General features: G+C 56.6%; 1 protein-coding gene across 3 annotated transcripts; it reads left to right on the top strand.

The window, feature by feature from the left end:
- Positions 1-1,925: 1,925 nt before the first annotated feature.
- Positions 1,926-23,166, top strand: LOC135983295 (RING finger protein 112-like). 3 transcript variants are annotated; one of them, XM_065594144.1, is made up of 13 exons: positions 1,926-2,107; positions 6,362-6,628; positions 11,204-11,419; positions 11,799-11,936; positions 12,287-12,391; positions 12,588-12,638; positions 13,722-13,778; positions 13,982-14,068; positions 15,054-15,183; positions 15,338-15,468; positions 15,675-15,728; positions 18,512-18,586; positions 20,081-23,166. In XM_065594144.1, exons 2-13 carry the CDS (start codon positions 6,380-6,382, stop codon positions 20,588-20,590), a joined length of 1,803 nt encoding a protein of 600 aa, XP_065450216.1. In that variant the 5' UTR covers positions 1,926-2,107; positions 6,362-6,379; the 3' UTR covers positions 20,591-23,166. The 3 variants fall into 3 exon arrangements, with proteins under 3 accessions (XP_065450216.1, XP_065450218.1, XP_065450217.1); XM_065594146.1 differs by lacking the exon at positions 6,362-6,628 and having other exon boundaries at positions 11,207-11,419; XM_065594145.1 differs by lacking the exon at positions 6,362-6,628 and having other exon boundaries at positions 1,929-2,107.
- Positions 23,167-24,394: the final 1,228 nt, after the last annotated feature.

Raw genomic sequence — 24,394 nt, 5'->3', positions numbered from 1 at the left:
ATGAAAACCAATACCCCAGTAAAAGAAGAAGAGGTTCTCCGGATCCCAAAGGACCAAGCCCCAGACCCAGGTCATATACCAGTCCGATCTTACCCACAAATCACGCTGTTGCCAATCCTTTAGAATCTAAAATCTAAAGATTTATTCATAAAAAGAAAGAAATACAGATGAGAGCTAAAATTGGTTAAATGGGATTAAGTACATACAGTAATGGCAAAGTTCTTGGTTCAGGCTTGTAGCAGTGATGGAATAAACTGCTGGCTTAAGTTAAGTCTCTGGAACATCCCCAGCTTGGATGGGTCACTCAGTCCATTGCTCAGAACTTCAGTTTGTAGCAAAGTTCTTCCAGAGGTCAGAAGCAGGATTGAAGACAAAATGGACGGGTTTCCAGGGCCTTTTATATCCTCTGCCATGTGGAAGGACACCTCTTTGTTCTTACTGTGGAAAATCACAGCAGCAAGATGAAGTTTGGAGTCACATGGGCAAGTCACATGGCCATGCATGACTCAGTTCTTTACAGGTAGAGTAGCCATTGCTCACATGCTACCTTGAACGTTCCCAGGAAGGCTTCGCATATGTGGATTGGCATCTCTCAAGGTCCATTGTCAGTTAAGTGTTTGGAGTCTCCCAAGGTCCATTTTCTTGATTGGGCACTTAATCTGAAGAGTCCCTTCTCAAGAAGCTGGCCAAATGCTTCACTGGTGCTGTTTAGTATCAAACACATTGAGATACAAGCACATAGCCAATATTCATAACTTCAAACACAAAAGTGATACACACATACAGACAGCATCATCATAACCAGCAAATTACAACCTTTTCATAGACACCTCACTTGACCTCCTTTGTACAAGATTTAGTGCAGCTATAGGACCTTGGTTGCAACAATGATCTATACGGTCACACTTCATGTCAATAACATCTCAGTTCCCAATCTCAGTTAGGGTGTGTGCAGCACCTGGCACAACAGGAGCCCCTCACTGAAATGTATAGGGGTTTTTTGGCTGGCCCTGATCCAATAGCAAAAAAAAAAGGAAGGAAGGGCCAAAGAGAAAGCAGGATCCTGAAACTGACAGTCCCCAGGGCCAATGTGGAGTGGGCAGTGCCCCAAGTTAGCCTGATTGACAGGGCAGGCAGGCCAATGAGGGAGTCAGGAGCCCGGGGGCCCATCCTCCATGTGAACTGGGCAGAGCTAAGGGGATCAGTAAGTGGCTGGGGAGAGCAACAGGGGTCCTGGGTAGAGAACCCAGCACAGGAGTTGTCACCACACAAGATGCCTTGCAGGCCGGACTCTGGAGGGGGGGGGACGCTGGGGAGAAGGGTCCTCCCTCCTAGTGCCTGAGGGCTTGTGGCCACCACCAGAGCAGTGTCTGATCCACGGTGTCCCTGCAGCGCAGCCAGGGCCTGGGCGGGAGGCCTGGGACGGGTGAGGAACACACTGTGAGCTTTCCTTATGCCCCAGAGACGGATGTGTGTGGTGTCCCCGTTTCCACAGGGTGGGGTCCTTTTTTCCTTTAACCTGTCCCAGTTTTCCCTTTCTTATAGTTGCTGTTTAATAAATTGTATTTAGTTTTAACTGATTGCAGCGATCAGTGAGTCAGTGGGTCAGGGAAGCGTCCGGTGTGGACAAAGCAACCTGGATTGGGGACACCTGGCCGGGTCCCTGTCCTGAGTGATCACGATTGGGGGGTCAAGCACCGCAGGAGCCCTGGACCCAGCCTTGTCAGAGAGGGGAAGGGGAGTTTTTGAGGTCAGGCCGGCTTCTGGGTAAAGGGCGTTGGAGCGAGGATTCGGAGCCTTTTGCTAAATGATTCCACTGGGGACGTACAGAAACCAGGAAAGTTCCCCACAATCGTGGGACTATCCCCCGATTACACAATCACCCCCTTGGCAAAGGGCTCTAGAGAAAGGAGCCAAGAGCCCCCCCTCAGCCGCACCCACAGCATCCAGTGACCAAACCCAGAGACTGAAAGTAAAACTGAGGGGGAAGGAGACAGCCCATCACTCTGTGCAGACAGACAGGCAGAGAGCGAGGGAGGCAGAGGGGAAACATCAGAGACAAACGTAAAATTAACCTCAGGATCGGTGCTCGAGTCTGTTCACCAGGGTGAGTTATAAGAACAGAGCTGGAGTGGGAGGAAGCCCAGGACTGGGCTAACAGGGGCTGCGGGTCAGGAGTGAGGGGCACCAGTAGAGCTGGGGTGGGGAGCCCAGGGCTGGACTGGCAGGGGCTGTGGGTTGGGAATGAGGAGTACCGGCAGAGCTGGAGTGGGGAGCCCAGGGATGGGCTAGCAGGGGCTGCAAGTCGGGAGTGAGGGGCACCATCAGAGCTGGGGGGGCAGAGCTGGGCTAGCAGGGGGCTGCGGGTCGGGAGTGAGGGGCACCAGCAGGTCGGGGGGGCAGGGCTGGGCTGGCAGGGGGCTGCGGGTCGGGAGTGAGGGGCACCGGCAGAGCTGGGGGGCAGGGCTGGGCTGCAGGGGGCTGCGGGTCGGGAGTGAGGGGCACCGGCAGAGCTGGGGGGGCAGGGCTGGGCTAGCAGGGGCTGCAAGTCGGGAGTGAGGGGCACCGGCAGAGCTGGGGGGCAGGGCTGAGCTAGCAGGGGGCTGCGGGTCGGGAGTTAGGGGCACCGGCAGAGCTGGGGGGCAGGGCTGGGCTAGCAGGGGCTATGGGTCAGGAGTGAGGGGCACCAGCAGATCTGGGGGGGCAGGGCTGGGCTAGCAGGGGCTATGGGTCAGGAGTGAGAGGCACCAGCAGATCTGGGGGGGCAGAGCTGGGCTAGCAGGGGGCTGTGGGTCAGAGTGAGGGGCACCAGCAGAGCTGGGGGGCAGGGCTGTGCTAGCAGGGGCTGCAGGTCGGGAGTGAGGGGCACCGGCAGAGCTGGGGGGGCAGGGCTGGGCTAGCAGGGGCTGCAGGTCGGGAGTGAGGGGCACCGGCAGAGCTGGGGGGGCAGGGCTGGGCTAGCAGGGGCTGCAGGTCGGGAGTGAGGCGCACCGGCAGAGCTGGGGGGGCAGGGCTGGGCTAGCAGGGGGCTGCGGGTCGGGAGTGAGGGGCACCGGCAGAGCTGGGTGGGGCTGGGCTGGGCTGGCAGGGGCTGGGGGTCAGGAGTGAGGGGCACCGGCAGGGCTGGGGGGGGCAGGGCTGGGCTAGCAGGGGGCTGCGGGTCGGGAGTGAGGGGCACTGGCAGAGCTGGGGGGGAGCCCAGGGCTGGGCTGGCAGGGGCTGCGGGTCGGGAGTGAGGGGCACCGGCAGAGCTGGGGGGGGCGGGAGTGAGGGGCACCGGCAGAGCTGGGGGGAGGCCAGGGTTGGGCTGGGAGGGGCTGCGGGTCGGGAGTGAGGGGCACCGGCAGAGCTGGGGGGGGCAGGGCTGGGCTGGGCTGGCAGGGGCTGCGGGTCGGGAGTGAGGGGCACCGGCAGAGCTGGGGGGGGCAGGGCTGGGCTAGCAGGGGCTGCGGGTCGGGAGTGAGGGGCACCGGCAGAGCTGGGTGGGGCTGGGGCTGTTTCTATGTTTGCAGGGCTGAGTTTCCGGCTCTCTTGGCACTGCTCTGTGGTTTGGGGCAGGCGGCAGCGCCGTGCTGGGGGTGGGGGGTCCGATGGGCGCAGCTTCAAATCAGCTGAGTCATGGAAACGTCCAGAGCAGGGGGGAGGGGCTGTGTGGTTCTCCCAGCTGCCCTGCGCCTGTGTGTCCTCGGGGGGGAGGGGAGCTGTGACTGGGAGTGATGGGGGGGCACGGTCGGGATGTTCCCTGTGGGGGGCAATGTTTCCCCCAGTGGAGGGAATAGGGGATGGGGGAGGCTGGGGCTGGGCGTATTTCCTGCCTCGTGCACCAGCCAGCGTCTCTAGGGTCTGGGGGGGCCAGGTGGCGGGAAGGGGGTCAGGGCTCATTGAAGGGGGTGATCCCAGGACACCATGTACTCGAACCCAGACACTGGGGGACAAACACCCCCACACCATGGCCCCCTCCCCCACCTCTGCAGCCCCATCCAATTCTCTGCCCCCCCGAGAGCCCCTCCTTCTCCTCCCCCATCCATCCCCTGCAGCCCCCCTGGGCACCTGCCAACCAAGGCCCTGAAAATAGCAGAAGTCACAGCTCGGCCACATGCTGGCGCCTCTGCTGGGGGGCTGGAGGGGCGGCTCCTCCCCCCTGGGGCCACTTGTAACCATATAAGGGCTGTGACGGGTTGGATCACAGAAACCCCCTTGGAGCTGCCAACTAATGTGCCAAGACTACATCTGCCCCTGCTTTCCCTGCCAGCTCAGGACTCCAGCACCCTGTCTTGCTGAGCCAGACACGCCCGTCTGCTCCAACACGGACCCAGGGTCTGAACCACGTGCCCCAAAGCTGCAGACTTAACTGAAAGCAATTTAAGAAGTGTGCCTGTCTTTGACACTCAGATGCCCAACTCCCAATGGGGTCCAAACCCCAAATAAATCTGTTTTACCCTGTATAAAGTTTATGCAGGGTAAACTCATAAATTGTTCACACTCTATAACACTGATAGAGAGATATGCACAGCTGTTCCCCACCCCCCCTTCCCCAGATATTAATACATATTCCGGGTTAATTAATCAGTAAAAGGTGATTTTATTAAATATGGAATGTAGGATTTAAGTGGTTCCAAGTAGTAACAGACAGAACAAAGTGAATTACTAAGCAAAATAAAATAAAACACGCAAATCTAAGCCTAATACAGTAATAAAACTGAATACCGATAATATCTCACCCTCAGAGATGTTTCAATAAGTTTCTTTCACTGACTGGATGCCTTCTTAGTCTGGGCCCAGTCCTTTCCCCTGGTACAGCTCTTGTTCCAGCTCCGGTGGTAGCTAGGGGATTTTTCATGATGGCTCCTCTCTTTGTTCTGTTCCACCCACTTATATATCTTTTCCATAAGGCAGGAATCCTTTGTCCCTCTCTGGGTTCCCACCTCCTCCTTCTCAATGGAAAAGCACCAGGTTAAAGATGGATTCCAGTTCCAGTGACATGATCACACGTCACTGTAGAACTTCATTACCCACTTGCCAGCACACAGGTATACAGGAAGACTTACAAGTGAAACAGAGCCATCTACAGACAATGGTCCTGGTTAATGGGAGTCATCAAGATTCCAAACCACAATTAATGGCCCACACTTTGCATAATTACAATAGGCCCTCAGAGTTATATTTTATATTTCTAGTTTCAGATACAAGAGTGATAAATTTATACAAATAAGATGACCACACTCAGTAGATGATAAGCTTTGTGAGGATACCTTACAAGAGACGTTTTGCATGAAGCATATTCCAGTCACATTATATTCACACTCATTAGCATATTTATATAAAATCATATAGAGTACATCACAGGAGCATAAGCCTCATCCCACTGCTCAGGGGCCCCTGTGGGACAGGGCCCACACCCTGGGGCTCAGGACTCCTGGGTTCTCTCACGGCTCTGGGAGGGGAGTGGGGTCTGGTGAGTTAGAGCGGGGGAGGTGTGGGAGCCAGGACGCCTGAGTTCTTCCCACTGCTGGGGGGCCCCAAAATCTGCCCCACCCTCCTCCACCTGATGAAAACCCCTTTATCTCCAGGAAGCCATCCGATTTTCAGGGCGGGAGCCACTTCCTGTCCCAAAGCCCCTGACACAACTTTCTGTCTTGTGTGAACCTCAGATCCCAGGGCCCAACCCCAGGGTTAGGCACTGGCAGAGCTAAGGTCCAGGGCTGAGGGTATCTCAGCGGCAGGACGCTCCAAGACTCACCACGTGGCAGAGCAGGGCTGACTCTGGCCATCAGGGCTGCTGGGCTCGGTGCCCAGATCCTTTCCAGTGACCTTCCTTCAATCCCCTCCCCCTGCCTGCGGCTACCGCCTGGGGGTGCGGTTTGCTCTGGCCACTTCTGCTTTTCCAGGAGCCCCGGCGCCCTGTGAGCTGGGGGGGGGATTCAGGATGCCCCTGGCAGCCCCCATTTAATAACGACAGGAGCAAAAGCAGCAGGCGTTTCCGAGGCCCCTTGGCTGGCTAGGCTGGCAGATGCCCAGGGGGCTCTGAGAGTCTCACCCCACGGCTGAGTCCATGTCGTGGCAGGTCGGGTGTTTCTAGTGGGGTGAGCTCAGGGGGCGGGAATGCTTGTCATCCCCATCGGAGTTCAGGGGGCTGTGCTCCCAGACCCCCAGGCAACCCAAAACCCCACAAGCAGAGAGGCATTTGCCAGCTCTGCCCAAAAATGGGAATGGCCCAGCTCACAGCAGTGAATGGAAACTTACGAGCAAAGTGGTGAAAATTAACATTGGAGCCCGGGAGTCCTGGTTCCCAGCCCCCTTGCTCTAGCATGTCAGCCCTGGTGTTCCCATGTGCCAGCTCTGACCCAGTGGATTTCCCCAGGCCTGCAGGGTCAGAGGGATGGAGCAACTCCGGGAGGACGTCACCTGCTCCATCTGCCTGGATGTCTTGAACGATCCCGTCTCCATCGAGTGCGGCCACAACTTCTGCCGGGGCTGCCTCTCCATTCACTGGAGCGAGGTCTCAGCCCAGGGGCGCCGCTGCCCGGAGTGCCGAGCTCCCTGCTCCGGGGGCAGGATGATCCCAGACACACGTGTCAAAAGCCTGGTGGAGAAATTCACCGAGCTCTTGCGGGAAGAGCCGGAGCCGGTGAGACCAGATGGGCTAGATAAGGGGAAAAGGAGCTTTCTCCTGTAGGGGATGCTGGGCCCAATCCAGCTCCAGGGCAGGGACTGCCTGGCTCAGGGTAGCAGGGAATGGGACATGGGGCCTGTCCCCTTTAGAGGGCGCCAGCCCTGATCTAGCCCCAGAGTGGGGACTGGCTGGCTCAGGGGGTGGGGAATGGGACACGCAGACTCAGACTGGTCAGCCAGGAGGGACCATCATGATCATCTAGTCTGACCTCCTGTACATCGCAGGCCACAGAACCTCCCCCACCCGCTCTTGTAATAGACCCCAAACCTCTGGCTGAGTTACTGACATCTTCACATCATGGTTTAAAGCAGGGGGTGGGCAAACTTTATGGCCCGAGGGCCACATCTGGGTGATGAAATTGCATGCTGGGACAAGAATGTAGGGCTGGGGCAGGGGGTTGGGATGTGACAGGGAGTGTGATGTGTGGGAGGGGGGGTGGTGTGCAGGAAGGGGCTCAGGGCAAGGAGTTGGGGTGCAAGAGGGGGTGCGGAGTGCGGGAGGGGTCTAAGGGCCAGGGATTGGGGTGCAGGGAGGGGTGCGGAGTGAGACAGGGGTCTCAGGGCAGGGAGTTGGGGTGCAGGAGGAGTGCGGTGTGCCACGGGGGCTCAGGGCAGGGAGTTGGGGTGCAGGAGGAGTGCGGTGTGCGACGGGGGCTCAGGGCAGGCAGTTGGGGCGCAGGAGGAGTGCGGTGTGCCACGGGGGCTCAGGGCAGGAGGTTGGGGTCTGGGGTGCAGGGGGGTTGGGGTGCCGTCTCCGGCCCAGCGTTGCTTACCTTGAGCAGCTCTGGGGTGGCAGCAGCACGCAGGGACATGGTGCCGGCCGCTTCTGGGAGCAGCGCGGGACAGGGCAGGCAGGGAGCCTGCCTTAGCCCCACAGCGCCATGGGGGTGGCAATCCCCTGGGATGGATCCAAAGCCCTGATGGGCCGGATGTGGCCTGCGGGCTGTAGTTTGCCCACCCCTGGTTTAAAGACTTCCAGTTACAGAGAATCCACCATTTACACTAGTTCAAACCGGCAAGTGACCTGTGCCCCCTGCTGCAGAGGAAGGCGAAACCCCCCAGGTCTCTGCCCATCTGACCGGGGGGGGATTCCTTCCTGACCCCAAATATGACGATCAATTAGACCTCAGCATGTGGGTGAGACCCACCAGCCAGACCCCTGGGAAAGAATTCTCTGTAGTAACTCACAGCCCTCCCCATCTAATGTCCCATCTCCAGCCATTGGAGATATTTGCTGCTAGCAGTTACAGATCGGCTACGTGCCATGGTGGGCAGTCTCGTCATCCCATCCCCTCCATAAACTTATCAAGCTCAGTCGTGAAGCTTCAGAGCTGGGCGGCTGGGGAGCGGCGGCTGCTGGCTGGGAGCCCAGCTCTGAAGGCAGAGCCGGTGCCAGCAGCAGCGCAGAAGGAAGGATGTCAGGGTATGATATTGCCACCCCTACTTCTGCGCTGCTGCTGGCAGGGCGCTACCTTCAGAGCTGGGTGCCTGACCACCAGCTGCCGCTCTCCAGACACACAGCTCTGAAGGCAGTGCAGAATTCAGGGTGGCAATACTGTGACCCCCCCTAAAATAAAATTGCGACCCCCCCCCCACAATTCCCTTATGGGTCAGGACCCTGAATTTGAGAAATGCTGTTTTCCCCATGAAATCTGTGTAGTTTAGGGTAAAAGCACACAAAAGATCAGATTACAAAGGGGGGGGGGACCAGATTTCACGATCTGTGACACGTTTTTCATGGCCATGAATTTGGTAGGACCCAAGATATGACCCCTGACTTTTACAGCTTAATGACAAATCCTTGCTATTGGGCTTGCAATTTCATGTGCCGGTTTCTTTAATATTCGTGGATGGAGATGATCCAGGCCCCCCCAGTTTGGTCCCATTAAGCTGTTTGAATCTGGTTTCCATTTCAGCCAATTCAGGGACAATTTCTACTCCCGTATTCTTGTTCTCATTAGCCATCTTGCCACAAGCTTCTCTTTACGCTTATTGAAAACTGAGGCTCTTGGGATACGTTCGGGTTAAGTAAAGACCTGGGAAGTTGCTGCTGACATGGCATTAGGGGACAAAGGCATAAGCAGGCAGTGTTTCTTTGTTTAATAAATAAGTTGCCATATTTTCCCCTTCCCTGTTGCTTGTGAGAATTGATAAGGCCTGCAGCTGCAGGAGAAATGTAGCTGTCAAATGAATGCCCTTCGTGTGAGAGAAGGTAAAAGAAATGTTCTCTCCCCGCCCTTCCTTTCCCAGCTACATAAACAAGCCCTGGCTCGTGGCCCCTTCCTTCCTCCCCTGAGAACTGCTCATGGCTCCTTCCTCCCTCCCCTGAGAACTGCTCATGGCCCCTTCCTCCCTCCCCTGAGAACTGCTCATAGCCCCTTCCTCCCTCCCCTGAGAAGCGCTGACTAGGGACATTTGTAGCAACAGATTGTTGCAAAGAACTGTATTTCCAAGATAAAAATGTCTGTGTGACATGCATAATGCTGTGACTAATAGATAGGGGTGGGTACACTAACAGGATGGGTGTTTCTATTACTCAATAAGGGTTTGGGGGGTTGTAACGGATGTAGGCGTTTACATACTAACTTAGATAAAGAGTGTGCTGTAACTAATCCAGCGCTTACTCGACAATTTGGTCGACGGGAACAAGTATCGCAATAAAGAAGCCTGTACTCATATCCACCTCTGGGTCAACCTGCTCCTTTTCCTGCTAACAGAGTCCCTGCCTATATCTTTAGGTGTTGGCCCATGCAGCCTGTATCTTTTATCTCCACCCCATCCTCAGAGCTCAGCGGTCCCACTTCTTCTTTCCTTGTTTTTTTTTTTTTTTCTTTATAAGGCTGAAGAACTTTTTACTGTTGGTTTTAATTTTTTTTGCAAGCTCAAATTCTGCTTGGCTTTGGCAGTTCTCACTTTATCCCTATACGGATTCCTCCCATTTTCCATTCCTTGTAGGCTTTCTGCTTTCTCTTCATCACCAATGTGAGATCCTTGTTCGTCCAGTTTGGTCAGCAACCCCTCCCTACTGGCTTTTTCCTGGACGCAGACTCCAGATAGTTCCTTCATCTTTGACAAGCCCCCTCCATATTCAGATCCTTCAGCTTTGCAGGCCGGGTCACTTCCCTCCCTAATTCCCTTAATTTTTTGCAGTTTGCCTGTTTGAAATCCAGGACCAGCAGCTGACAACCTGTGTTAGTTTATCCTTCCATTTAGTTAAACTGAATTAGCTCATGGTCACTCGAACAAAGGCTGTTCTCTACAGCCAGGTCTTCAGTGAGGTCCTCACTACTTACCAGTGCTAAATCTAAACTGGCATCACCGCTTGTTGGTTCAGTGACTATTTAGTGAAGAAATCTGTCGGCTGTCACATCCAGGAATATCCGGGCCCTACCATTATTAGTAGCACTTCTCCCCCAATCTCTGTCTGGAAAACTAAAGTCTCTCATGATCACACAATTCCAAGTGGTAATTATTTCATTCAATCTATTAAAGGGGTCTCTATCCACACCCAAACCGGACCCGTGGGTCTGTAGCAGACCCCAAGAACTATCCCAGGGGAGCCTCTGGTAGTTTTCTTCCCCACAGTGATTATGACCCAAACAGATTCTGTTTTACCCATTCCAGCCCTTCTCATTTCTTCCCACTCCACCTCGTCATGAACACACAATGCTACTCCACAACCTTTGCCCTTTTCCTTTCTTTCCTGTAATCCAGCCATGGCTGTACTGCCCCATGGTTCTGTTCTCCCGATAATCTCTGGTTCCCCATCTTGCACCCGTAGTTCTACTTCCTCCATTTTGTCACCCGGCTCCTGGCGTTGCTGATCAGACATCTCACTGCTTCCGCTTGGCTTTGCTCAGATTTCTCACCCGGGTAGGTTCAGTCGTTTTACTGCCAGTATCGGCCACCTGACTGTTAGTGTCGGTGCTCTTGGCACTATTGTTCCTCTTGTCGTCCATTCTCCCGCCCTCTGTCCTTCCTTTCTCCACTGCTGTGCCCTGTCCTACGTGATTTGCCTCCCGCTCAGTGTGAGAATCGGGCCTGGAGATTCCAAGAGCATCTCCCAGGGTTCCTAGTTTAAAGCCCTTTTCATCAGCTGTGCCAACCTCCATCCTGGAAGTCTATCCCGCACCCTGTTCAGGTGGCTTCCGTCCCATGAGACCAGTCAGCTGTCCGTGAGCGCCTCCCAGTGGTCGAACATCCCCAAGCCCTCCTTAGCCCCACTGCCTGAGCCACCTGGTGATCATCAGCATCTTGTCTCCCCTTCACTCTCCTCCTCCCACTGAAGATCCCCTGAGCCTCCATTTCTTTAAGGGTCTTCCCCAGCCTGGTGCAGTCTCCCTTGATGTGTTCCAGCAAGAATCTAGGGGATTTCCCCTCCAGAGAGTTCTGGCTCTGATCCAGCCCCAGGGCAGGGGGGCTGGCTGGCTTGGGAGGGTGGGAATGGGGCACAGGGCTCTGATCACGGGGCCATGGGACAGGCTCACTTGGTGGGTGGGGTCGGAGGTCTGACCCTGCTCTCTTCCTGCAGCAGGGGCCAGGGGCTCCACCGGAGATGGGGCGCCCGGTGCAGCTGGTGCGTCTGGACGAGGAAGGGGGCCTGACCCTGGACGAGGAGGCCCTGAGCCGCTGCCTGGAGCAGGGTGGGGTGGGGGGCGCCCCCGTCTGCCTGGTGTCCATCATCGGGGAGCAACGCCTGGGTAAATCCTTCCTGCTGAACTACCTGCTGCGCCGGCTCCGGAGCCCGGTGAGTGTGAACGGGAGCAGGAGTGAGCTGGGTGTGAACAGCCCCATCCTGCCCCCTGCTGGAGGGCACAGAGCTGCACACGTGTCTGTGAACATCCCATCCCCAAACATGTCCGGTTAGCTCGGGCCATGGCTGGACCCTAAGGTGTCTGTCTGCCTGTCTGGAACACAGCATGTCACTGTCTCTGTCTACACAGCAGTGAGTCGGTTTGTCTATCAGATTACGAGTACACCTGTCACCATGTATCCTTCCCGCCCCACACTGGTACAATTAACCCCTGTCCCCTCCCAGCGTTTGCAGTCTGGGGTAGGAGGGGGGGAACCAGTCACTCTCCTCCCCCACCCTGCACTGACCTCCCCCCCATGATTCCTCCACGCAGGACGCGAGGGACGGGTCATGGATGGGCCGGGAGGACGAGCTCCTGGAGGGGTTCGAGTGGCGCGCCGACATGCAGCCAGTCACCCACGGCGTGTGGGCGTGGAGTCAGCCCTTCTGGGTCCCCACCGAGGGCGGGAAGGTGAGTGGTGGCATTGGGGGTGCATAGAGAGCAGGGAGGAGGCCATGGGGGGGCTGGAAGAAGGAAAGGGGAACAGGGTAGAGGATTGGGAACAGAGGGAGTGGGGGAAACAGGGAGGGATGGACAGAGACGTGGGGAAGGAGGCCCCAGGGGAACCAGTGGAGAGAGAACAGGGGGGAATGGAGAAGAGACAGAAATAGGGAACTAACACTGGGGGATTTCTGGGGAAGGCGAGAATGAGATGCCAGGTGCCATGGGGGTGGAGCAGGGGGCAGGCTCGGGGGCAGAGGGGCCGTAGGTGGCTGGACAAAGCCGGGAGCTGACCTGGGGCTCTCACTCTTGGCCCCCAGGTGGCCATGCTGCTGGTCGACACCGAGGGATCCATGGACCTTAAAAGCAACAAGGAGACCAGCATCAAACTCTCTGCCATGTCCATGCTGCTCAGCTCCTACCAGGTTGGGAGGTTGCCCGGGAGGGAGCGGCGTGGGGCACAGCAGGGGGCGCGCTCCCCTGGGGGTCAGGGCTGGCCTCAATACCCGGGTGGCACTAGGGGGCGCTATGCTGCGGGGTGGGTGACGTGGCTGGGAAGTGGCCTGGGGCGGCTATCACTGCTCGTTGCTGTAGCTCTGTCTGTCTCCTGGTTATTTGCAGATACTGAACGTTGGCCGTCGGCTGAAGGACCCGGATCTCGAATACCTGGAGGTGAGGCCGGGCAGCGCGACACTGAACGTGGCCAGGCCCGGTTCTCCCGTTAGCCCCACAGGGTTATTATCCCTCCCCATAGCTCCTGTGGGGAAACTGAAGCTGAGAGAGAGAAACTGACTCTCCCACGGTCATGTGGGTTCTCTGGAGTCAGCGCTGTCACTGCACGGCCCAGCCTGGCTCTTCGCTCCCACATGTCTGGTGTTGGCCATTGGGCCAGAGTTCGGACCCCTCCCTCCCCTCCAGCCCAGCTCCACCATCGGTGGGAAGCTGCTGGGGCCAGGGCCTGGGGCGGTCGCTCTGCCCCCTGCTGTGCTTTGCTCTCCAGGCTCTTACCCAGCCCCAGCCCCACCGGTTCAAGCCCCTTAGTGACGTCACTGCCGCCTACGGCATACGGCGTGTCCGGACCCTGTACCGCACCCCGGGGGGATTCTCTGTGCCGGGCACAGGTCGGCTTGGGAGGGGTTTATCTGCTCTCGCTGCCCTGGGTTCTGTCATTGGCAAAAACCTGGTTCACACAGAGATAGGGAGGCCTAGGCAGAGCTCAGGGAAATGCCGCATCACCAGACTGTTCAAGGCGTGAGCAGAGCCTTGACCCCTGGGGCTGTGCAAAGAAAGTTGGTAGCGTCCGTCAGCCTGAGGCAATGGGGTGTTTGTGGAGTGGGACCCCTCAGTACAAGGACCCCAAATTTCGATCACTGCCCCCCCCCCACCCCGCTTCCCCTCCACACCTCTGTGGAGCGCCCTGGAGAGAAGGAGAAAACCCTGAAACTGGACAGAGGAGGGGTGCGCACTGACAGTTATCCGTCCCCGCAACCAGACCCCTGTGTCCTACGGCCTCCCTCCCCGTCCCATGCCCGGGTGCAGCCTCTTTCTCTCTGCCCCGCTGAAATCCTCTCTGTCCATCACACAATTCGTTTCACACTCGCTGGGCCTCGCTCTCGGCCCTGGGCAGAGGGAGAAGCTCCGATTTGGGGGTGGGGGGTGATCAGGCCCCTTTCTGTTCACAGGCAGGATCATCTCCCCCCAGACTAAACACCTCCCAGGTCCCAGACTCACCCCGTCCCTCTTCTCTCTCCACAGATGTTTGTGCAGGTGGCCGAAGTGGTGGGAGAGGCCTACGGACTGGAGCCCATTCAGGTGAGATGGCTTCCCCTCCAATCACCCGCCCTGCCCCATGTATCCCCACATTGCACCCCTCCCCCACTCCACAGAATGCTCCTGCCCCATGCACCAACTGCCCCACTCCCGAGGGGTCGTTACCCCAGCAGACACCGTCCTTCTCCCCGTCCCAGCCTCCCCCACCCTCAGTGACCCCCACTCCCCACCTGTCTCCCCTGCAGCATCTAGACCTGCTGGTGCGAGATTCGAACATCCCCGGGGTCCTCGGAGCCCAGGGTGGGGAGCAGCATCTGAGATACGTCAGACAGGTGACTGTGGGGCTTGGTTGGGTGGGGGGAATGGGACCTAGGGTCTGTCCCCTCTGGGGGGCACCAGCTGCTATCCAGACCCAGTGTTGGGGACTGGCTGGCTCAGGGGATGGGGAATGGGACACAGGGCCTTTCCCCTCCAGGGGGCTGGTAGCCCCACCCTTTATGAAGGTTTCCTGACAAACCCCATTATAAGACCCCTTTAAAGTTGCTTATAACTTTGCCAAACTTTAAATGTTTGGGCTGAAATTTTCCATGCTTGTTCTCTGCCTCCTGCTGGATTCGTGCTTCCTCCAGCTGTTTCTGAGAATGAGGCTAAAGAAATACACATTGTTTAGCAATATTGAAAGAAAATTCTGATGTTCCTTTTTTTTAACATCGCTAGCCCCCTCCGCCCCCCAGCCCTCCCTACTTTGGAGTAAGGACTGTACATTTGGCGGGGGGTGGGGTGGCCAGTGTGTCAGAGAGACACCAGAATCTGTCCACACTGACCATGCTCCAGCCCCTCACAGCTCCACATGGTGCCCAGACTGAGCGTGCTCCGTCCCCACAGAGCGACCCAGTGTGCTCCAGCCGGGGGTTGCAGTAGCAAAGCTGGACTTCCCCCGCACTTGCTGCTCCAGGCCGGGCACCAGACCTGAGAGGGGATGTCCTGTCTCTCCCACGCTCTCAATGAGCCCAGGTGGGGTGGAGAAGGAAGCTGCTTGATTGCAGTGTGGAGGGGAGAAAAGCCAGACCAGGGGGAGGGAGAGGAGCAGGCTGGGACAAGACATCTGGATAGACTGGGTACAGGGTGGGGGAGGTTGAGACCTGGGACTCACTCCTGTCTCTTCCTGCCATCCCCTACCTCATTCACTGCATCCCTTCCAATGCCTACCACAAACGAGGCTGGGCCCCTCCAGACCCTCTCTGACTGCCCGGCAGGTCGGGCTGATGTTAACAGGTGTTTGTGTGTCAATGTAACGATTCCCCCCGGCTCCGGCAGAAGCTGGCGGCGACGTCCCCTTGCAAACACCCCAAGGCCCTGGAAGCGCTGAGCAGAAGCAGCAGCCGCTGTTACCTGATGCCCTCCCCTGGCGAGCGGATCGTGAGTGGAAGCGAGGGAACCCTGAGAGGTAACAGACCCAGGACAGTGTCTCTGAGCTCCCTGCCATGTGTAGAGCAATGTGACTGGGTCACTGATCATGCCTACACGTGGAAGGTAGAGAGAAGGGGGATCAGATAGGCCCTATAATCCCCTACCATTGTCCATCTCTCGCCCCTTTGCAGACATGGGTGAGAATTTCCGGGAGAGCCTGAGGGAATACATCACCATCCTGGTGAGCTCGGCCAGTCAACACGTCCGGACGGACCAGCATGGGGAGCTGCTCACCGGGACACAGCTCGCTACCAAGATAAAGGTGGGGACCGGCCAGCTGTTCTGGAGGGAGCAGGAAGGGGATGCTCTCTCCTTGCAGTCAGTGATGACCCCAATACCCCCAAATCCCCAGCTGCCCCACCCCAGAGGTGGCTGCATCTCAGCGCCAGGCGAGCCGTCCCCATGTTCACAGCCTTTCTAAGCCCTGTGGAGTCTGTGATGTGATGATTTCTTTTGGTTCCTTTGCAGAATTTATCTGATGTGATGAAGAAACATCGCTCCGGCTTCTCCTCTCCCTGTCAGGTACCGTCTCTGTCTCTGACCTGATCATGGGGTGTCTCCTCTCTCACGTCCATACCAGCGCTGGTGAGGTGCTGGGAACTCAGGCCATGCTACTGGAAGTGACCGGGAAAGGCTCTCAGGTTCTTGGACTCCAAGGTAGAAGAATTTGACTAGACTAGAGGGTGGCTGATGCTGGAGGGTTTGCTCAGTGTACGGATGCGTCTCCAGTTCATTGGGCCCAAAACATCAACATGCCTGTCCCCGGGCATGGGGACATACCTGCCCTATGTGTTTTGGCATGTAAATGACAGACATTTATCAGAGCTGGCCCAAAAGTGGGGATTTTTGTTTAGGTTTTTTGTGCAGAACCCGTTGAGTTTCCTACAAACCTCCCCATTTGGCAATGCTGCCGAGGTGGCTCCTAGGAACTGTAGATCATGTTTCTCACATGCCTCATACTTCTCTATGGGTTGGTGTGATGGGGGGACACTCACCTCTCATGAGCGGCTCCTGTCAGCTGGGTGCGATCCTGCACTCTTCCCTTTTTCTCATCCTGGTGCCCCCTGTTGGCGGTTCTCATTGTCAGGGGTACCTCAGCCCTCCGGCTAAGTCACACACAGTCTAAAGACACACGAAGGAACCCCTTCCCGGGTAACACAGTCCAACAAACGGTTGGCCTCTCTGGGCTCTGGAGCCTCATCTCTGGGCCTGTTTAAACTCTAGCTCCCTTCTCAGGCTCCAAAACTAAACTTGCCCCCTTCTTAGGGGGCAGGCGCTAGGAAGTCTGGGATACAGGCGGTTGCACTCAGGCCTGCATAATGCAGTGTAGATGCTGGAGCTCCGAGCTGGAACCCAGGGTTCAACGAGTCCTAACCTGGGGTTACAAATGAGTGTAGACGCTCCAGTCCTAGGTTAGCAACCCCAGGGGCTGCTAACTCGATTCCTACTCACTCTGGGCTTACATCTCACTGTAGACAGAACCATAGCCATGGACTGTAAAGTTCTCTTGGGTGTCAGCCTCAGATCCGCTGGGAGAGGTGCTATCCAGGCCCCAGGAGCGCCACCAGCTTTTTTGCCGCCCTAGGCGGCGGAAGGTCCTGCCCCCAAAATGCCGACGACGACTGGGGCAGCCGAAGAACCGGCCGCCGCGGTCGCCGCCCCCCAAATGTTAGCACCCTAGGCAACTGCCTAGGTCACCTAATAGGTTGCGCCGGCCCTGCTGGGCCCTCTTCTAGAGGAGAATGGGGGGACTCAGTTTATGTACATGGGGGGAATAGACCAGCCTAACTATTCCAGAATAACTACACCCCAATAACCACTCCAGAATAGCACCACAGCAGAGACTGTCCCAGAGTCATTGTGTTACCCGGTCAATTTAGGGCCCCCAGCCTATACCCTGCCTAGGACTCAAAGTGTGACCCAGTCAATTTAAGGCACCCTCACCCTTTCCTGACTGAGGGCTTGGGGGGTAAGACACATAAGTGCATAAGAACGGCCAGACTGGGTCAGACCAAAGATCCATCTAGCCCAGTATCCTGTCTGCCGACAGTTGCCAGTGCCAGATGTCCGAGAGGGAATGAACAGAACAGGGAGGTGATCCATCCCCTGTCGCCCATTCCCAGTTTCTGGCAAACCTATCCTTACCCACAGGACTGAGGAATAAACCTGGTCAATTTAAGTACCCGCCCTTCCCCTCGGGGCTCGGGGCTGTACGGGTCTGCAGAACCTTTTCCCAGCGAAAGAGACTTACACAGTTGTGCTCTAAACATCTGTTTATTAGAAACACACACAGAATACATATACCAAGCAAATCCCTTATGCTCACCACTCCCAACATCCAGACACATTTCACCCAATGGCCAGTCGGGATCCTCTCATCCGGGGGTTCCCAGCACCCACACACGTCACGATCATGCAGGGGGTCGGATGTTTTGCAGTTTGATGTTCCCCTGCAGTCCGGAGTTGATTCCCAAAGAGCATAGTTTTTCATTTACATTCTATAGGTAAAATTAGCTCCCTCCTTCCAATGTATTAAACCTATCACATTATCCCACACTCCTAAATAACAGAAATTTTAACCAATTACGCACTGGCACCTAGGTGTCCTTCTTCCTGCCCAAGTTCTTTACATTTTCTCTTTCGTCCCCAAATGGTAACTTGGTTGTGACCTTCTCTGTTTGTGCAGATGGTCAGCATAAAACACTGGTCAGAGCTTATCTTCCCATTTGTTGAGTCTCTTTCTGTATCCGCCCTAATTTCCCAGTGCCTGGGCGTCTCTACTTTACCACCTTGGTGGTTATAACTCTCGTTAGGGACATTCCTGAGGTGGTTTAATATGGGGGGGTTGATCAGGTCTCAGGCCAACAATTGCTCCTCCACAACAAGAGTTAACCCAGCCCAAAGCCCCTCCCCCCCAACCAAAAAAAGAGCTGAGATTCACACCCAAACCACCTGCCTCCTGCAGATTGATAAAAGCCCCCAAATACCACCAGACCCGTGAGAGCCGGTGTCACTGATGCGCTGTCAGGGGTCAGCTTCAGGCCGAGCCCGGCTGGGACAGGGGTTTGCAGAGTCCTTGGCTCCAGGACTGTGCTGCAAGTGCAAAGTACAGGTCGGGGTGAGGAAGGGAGCTGAGGCTGAGGAACAAACTGGAGACCGGCGGCACCGGAAGTCCCAAGCAGCTGCCACCCCAGCTAGCGGCGTTGCTCTGTTACGTGAGGCTACTGCGGTGGAAGCTGCAGCCACTAGGTAGAAACAGGTCCCCATAAACTGCAGCTCACCCCGGCCTTGTCCTCCCTGCACAGATGGCCATCACCTTCCACAACCAGAATGTCCTGGACAGAGCCCACGCAGACCACGCTCTCTTTCTGAAGGAGAAGGTGAGTCCAAGGGGGCAGCTGTGTCCCCAGCCAGGGGAACCCCAGGGAAACTTCCTAGCCAGTCCTGCAGGCTCTGGGCTTTGGGGCAAGAGATAGGAGTTCATACCTCTAGCTCCCAGGGTGGCTGCACAGATGGGAGAGTCCAAACCTGGCACAAGAGGGGGCCCAGTCTCGAACCTGAGGCCTGTGCAGCAACTTGCATGACGGGGCCTGGCGTGATGGGAGCTCTGATCTCAGTTAAGGGTTGTCTGTATGACCAGTAGGGTGACCAGACGTCCCGATTTTATCGGGACAGTCCCGATATTTCCTTCTTTGTTCCGCGTCCCGTCCGATGTTCGGTCAGGACACTGGACAAAAAAGCAAATTTGCCCTCCGCTCCGGCGCTCACGCCCCCCCAACCCCGACTCCGCCCCCTCCTTCCCCCATTGGATCTCTCAATGGAGGGAGGAGGTTAGGAGGAGGGTCGGGCAACTACTAGGAGCCTGGGAGGGGAAGGGAAAGTTGCCGCGGCCCCGCCGGGAAGGAGCCGCTGGAGCGCAGCCGAGCGGGAGAGGTGTGGGGCTCCCTGCCGGCAGCGGGACGCGCCGCATGTGCCCACGGCGGGCTGGGGAGCGGGAGGCTCTGCAGGGCTGGGAAAAGCCCTGGCTCCTGCCCGTTGCCCAGCCTGGAGCCCCGGGGAGCCCCTCAGGAGACCGGCCGCTGCTGTGGAGGCAGCAGCCGGGGCTGGCTCTGGCCCGGGTGGGCAGCGTGGGCCGCCAGAGACACGCGGCGAAGAGAGGCTGCGGGGGCGAGACTTGTCCCAGGCAGGGAGGCCGGCGGACAGGGGTGAGGGGCCAGCCGGGGTCCCCATAAACTTCCCCGCCGCTGCCAGGGAGCCCCGCGCCTCTCTTGCTTGGCTGCGCTCCAGCGGCTCGCCCCGCCTGGAAGGAGCCGCTGGAGCGCAGCCGAGCAGGAGAGGCGCGGGGCTCCCTGCCGGCGGCGGGACGCGCCGCATGTGCCCACGGCGGGCTGGGGGGCAGGAGGCTCTGCAGGGCTGGGAAAAGCCCTGGCTCCTGCCCGTTGCCCAGCCTGGAGCCCCTCAGGTGACCGGCCGCTGCTGTGGCTCGGCTGTGCCAGCCCTGGCCCCTTGCACGCCCGCGCCGCGGCCAGCCCCGGACTTTGCTACTATCCCTAGCCCCTTCTGCATCGGGGCCAGCTTTTGCCCTGGGATGGGCAGCACGTGCGCCCGGCGCGGCTGGGGCCTGCTAATGCCCCCCGCCCCTGCGAAACTGTTTTTTTTTTTTTTTGCTCCGCCGCCATTTTTTTTTTTGCTCCGCCCCGCGTCCCGATATTTCATCCCTGTGATCTGGTCACCCTAATGACCAGGGCTCTGATCTCAGTTGGTGAGGGGGTCTGTGCAATGCCCCATGTGAAGTGGACCCCAATCTTAGGGTGGAGTTGTGCTGTCTCGCCCCTTTTAATGCTCTTGGCCGTCTCCTCTCCCGGCGGACGCAGGACGGCGACTCCCGGAACATGATCGACTGCCTGAAGGTGCGGCCGAGCAAGATGGTGGAGCTGTTGGCGGAGCGGCGTGGGCAGTTGCTGTGGCGGTGCCGGATCGACATGCGGGAGCCGGCGCCGGAGAAAGAGGCCCGGCTGACAGAGCTGGAGGAGGAGCTGACACAGGAGGCTGAGACCTTCCTGGAGACCTACAAGAAGTCCTTCAAGAAATTCGCCATTTTGGCAGGCGTGGGTGCGGGGATGGTGGTCCTGGCCCCGGTGGGCGGAGCTGTCGGTGCCGGGATCGGTGCTGGGATCGCCGCTGCTGCCGTCGCCGCCGAGGCGGCTGTGGCCATTGGGGCTGGGACGGGCGCCGCGGCCGGTATCGTCGTGGGCGTGGGCGTGGGCGTGGGCGTGGGTGGGAACATCGCCCGGAGGGATAGGCAGAGGGCTGAGGCCGCTGGTGGTGGGAGGGAGGAGGGGGATGGCACTGAGGATCTATCTGACGACAAACCCCTGATCTGATCGGTGTCTCCCCCTCCCCCCAATCTGGGCTGACGAATGGGGTGACGGGGCTGCAGCATAGCCCAGATACGTCCCCAAGAAGCCACCCCAGAGCGAGGAGCCATCGCCCACAGATTCTAAGAAGGGACATTTAGATCCTCTCGTCTGACCTGCTGTGGCACCCAGGCTGGAGAACGCCGCCCACTTCCTTCTGTGTTAGGCCCGATATCTCCCCTTGGACTAAATCATCTCCCGGAAGGGCGGCCAGTCTGGCTCGGAAGCCGGAAGAGATGGAGACCCCACCGCTTTCCCACTGGTGAATCACCCACGCTGTGAAAAATCCGGCGCCTCATTTCCGATTGGAGTTTGTCTGACTTTAACTTCCAGCCCTCAATCCTCGCTCTGCCTTCCTCTGACATTGCAGGGCCACTCCGGCTGCAACGCGAAGTGCTTGGAAACGCCCGGCCAACGGTCCTGTCCCGAGATCGCCCGCTGGGGGTGACCATGGGTGCCTGGCTGAGTTCCAATGTCGGCAGTCCTGTGGTCCGGTCCTGGGGGATAGATCTCCAGCCGCCCCTCTGAGCGGGAAGGCTGGTCCAGGGGAGAGGGCACAGGAAGACCCTGTGGGTTCCCTGCTCTATCAGGGACTTCCTCTGTGACCTTGGCCAAGTCCCTTAGTTTCTCCGTGCCTCAGTTTCCCATCTGTATAATGAGGGTAATAATGCACTGAAAGATGGTCAGGGGGTCGAGCTCTACTGAGAGAAAACACTATCCAAGAAACCAGCATCATTCTTTATTCCGGGGGAGGGTTATAAAACCATCCAAAGCTAAAAGGAATCGGTTCCACACCCATCAATGCACGCCGAGCACTGGACACCATCTGGCCAACTCCACAGGAAGTCTCAGCTCCCACCCTTCAGCGCTGGTGAGAGGCCAGGACTTGGGTTTGGGGATTTCTAACCAATGGGGGCTCGGGCTAGCGGGACTCTCCAGCTGTTCCACGCCAGCCTCCGCTGGCGCCTACGATCCGATAGACCACTCTAGGGTGAGGTACGGGGTCAGCTCCATCCTGGCCTGGGCTTGGTGAGTCGGGAGCGCCCCTTCCCCTCACAGATTCCAAGGCCTGGGTAATACAGGCATGACCCTGCCCTGAATTAATTCCTGCTTGAACTAGAGCGATCTGTTAGAGAAACTTCCCATCTCAATTTAAAAATGGCCGGAGATGGAGAATCTGCCACGACCCTCGGGGAATTGTTTCAATTGTTCTCACTGGTAAAAATTTCTGCCTGACTTCCAGTCTGAGTTTAGTCTACCTTTAACATCCAGCCATTGGAGCATGTTAGACCTTTCTGTGCTAGACTGAAGGACCCATTATCAAATATTTGTTCCCCAGGTGAGTGAATATAGATATTCAGTCCTGTCTGTAAAGGCCTATAGTTCAAGAACTTAGGTGTATTTTTATCACTTAGCTAGTTACAGGGGTATAAAAACAGAGAATCAAAATCACAGTCTGCCTGTGTCTGGACCTTCTCTCCCTAGGACAGTCTGAGGCCCTGTTCTTAGGTTAAGGCCTTTGGCTAAGCAGCAGGGGAAGCCATAAACCGGGAAATGAAGGGTCACATCCTCACATCCCAAACCAATCACACTGACATAAGGTGCTATTGGGCTATTAGAAATACAACCCTGTCCTGATAATGCCCATCACCACCAGATAAAGATGGTTAAAGAACACTTCGTTTGATAACATCCTGTCTGGCAAGAAATCACTTCTCAATGGTTGTGCTTGTGAAACCCTCATTTCTGTCTGTTTTAGCTTTATGGCCCCCACTTTTCTAGTGTTAATCTGTCTGGTTCTCGAATTGTTTCTGGCTGCTGTATAATTCATTTTGCTAGGGGTAAGTTAATTAGGGTAGTGGGATATAATTGGTTAGAGAATTATGTTACACTATGTTAGGATTGATTAGTTAAATTTCAATAAAATGATTGGTTAACATATAGCTGAGAATATTACTATATAAACTGTGGTCAAACAGGAAGTGGAAGGGAAATTGGAATCATGTTTGCTAAGGAACACAGGCAAGGCTCTGCAGTGTTTAGAGCTGGGAAGGGGGACACGGGGTAACGGCTCCGCGGCGTCGGAGCCAGGAAGCGGGATGCGGGGTAAACGTTCTGCAGCATCGGAGCCGGGAAGGGGGATGCAGGGTAAATGCTCTGCAGCGTTGGAGCCGGGAAGGGGAACGCGGGGTAAACACTCTGTGGTGTCAGAAATGGGAAGGGGGACGCGGGGTAAACGCTGTGCAGTGTTGGAGTCGGGAATGGGGATGTGGGGTAAAGGTTCTGCGGTGTCAGAGACAGGAAGGGGGACGCAGGGTAAATGCTCTGCAGCATCGGAGCCGGGAAGGGGGATGCAGGGTAAACACTCTGCGGCGTCGAGGCCGGGAAGGGGGACACGGGGTAAATGCTCTGCAGCGTCGGAGCTGGGAAGGGAACACTGGGGAACAGACTCTATCGGTGAGTAGAGATAAGCCCGGCTGGTGTGAAGGGCTTTGGAATATGTTTGCTTTGAAACTAACCCCAATAAACATTGCATTGTCTGTGCTTTGGACTTCTGGTTCTTTTGCTGCTTGCTGTCTGCGTGACAAGAACCAGGGAAGTGGGAGGGTGAAGGGGAAGCCCTCTAACAGTGGGTACTTATGGACTGGGATCTAGTCACCCCTTAACCTGCTCTTTGAGTCCTATCTCCCTAAGAACTCCTTGGAAACCTGATATCAGGGCTGCAGGTTTTCAAAGGCTGCACTTCTCGGGACATAGCAAGAGAAAGCAGAAGTCACTTGAGACTGTGGTCTGCAAAGTGGTTCTGCTGGAAGGTGGCCAGTCAATGGGTCCTGGGTGCAGGACAGTCTCAGAGCAATGGAGGCATTTAAGCAATTTCCTTTGTGCACAACAGGAGGAACGGTATTTGGGGTACTGTGTTAGGGTGTCAATGTGCGTGCGTTTCTCTGTGAGCACCTGTAAATGACCTCCACCGGGAGTGCTAAAGAGTAATCTCCCAGATGTAAATAACTGTGAAGTTCTGACTCATCAAACCTTGAATGGCGAGTTCCTAGTTTTGGGACAAGTCTCCACAGAAACCATCAGCTGTAATTCAATTAGGGAAAGATGCAATTTCTACCTAATGGAAGGGCTTTAAATTACTCCTGGGGGAATTCTGCACCAAAAAAATTAAAAATCCTGCGCACATCTTAAAATTATGCGAAATTCTGAAAATTTTATTTGTCAAAATAACACTATATAATCATACCAGTTTCAATTATTTTGGTAATTTATTTCAAAATACCTGTCAGCAAGTATTTCTGTAACAGTACAGATACACTCAAAAATTTCCCCAGGAGTAGAAAGTTAAAGAAACCCTGACAACTCAGTTCCTGCTTCTCTGCCCTCTCCCCCCCCAGAGCCCAGCCGGGGGCCAAACACTGACACCCCCTCCCCCCAGATCCCAGCCACTGCCCCCCCGGACCAGACACTCACAGACCCTACCCTCCGAGAGCCCAGGGGTCCAGAGGGAGAAACAGCCTGATGGTAGGTCTGGGGCTGGCACAGACTTTCCTGCATGCCCATAGGTGCTGGAACTAGTGGTGCTGGGTCCAGCACCCCCTAGCAGTGGCCAATATCCCTGCAGCCCGTTTCTGGGTGGGGGGAAATGAAAATCTGTGTGCACAACCTTAATTTTTGCAAAATTCTGTTGTGCGTAGTGGCACTGAATTCCCCCAGGAGTAGGCTTTCTGAACATCTTTATTCCTGGGGAGGACGGGGGGGGGACACAGA

The sequence above is a fragment of the Chrysemys picta genome, chromosome 4 (genome assembly GCF_011386835.1).
Source record: "Chrysemys picta bellii isolate R12L10 chromosome 4, ASM1138683v2, whole genome shotgun sequence".
In the NCBI taxonomy this organism is placed as follows: Eukaryota; Metazoa; Chordata; order Testudines; family Emydidae; genus Chrysemys; species Chrysemys picta.
This window is presented reverse-complemented; position numbering and strand designations above follow the sequence as displayed.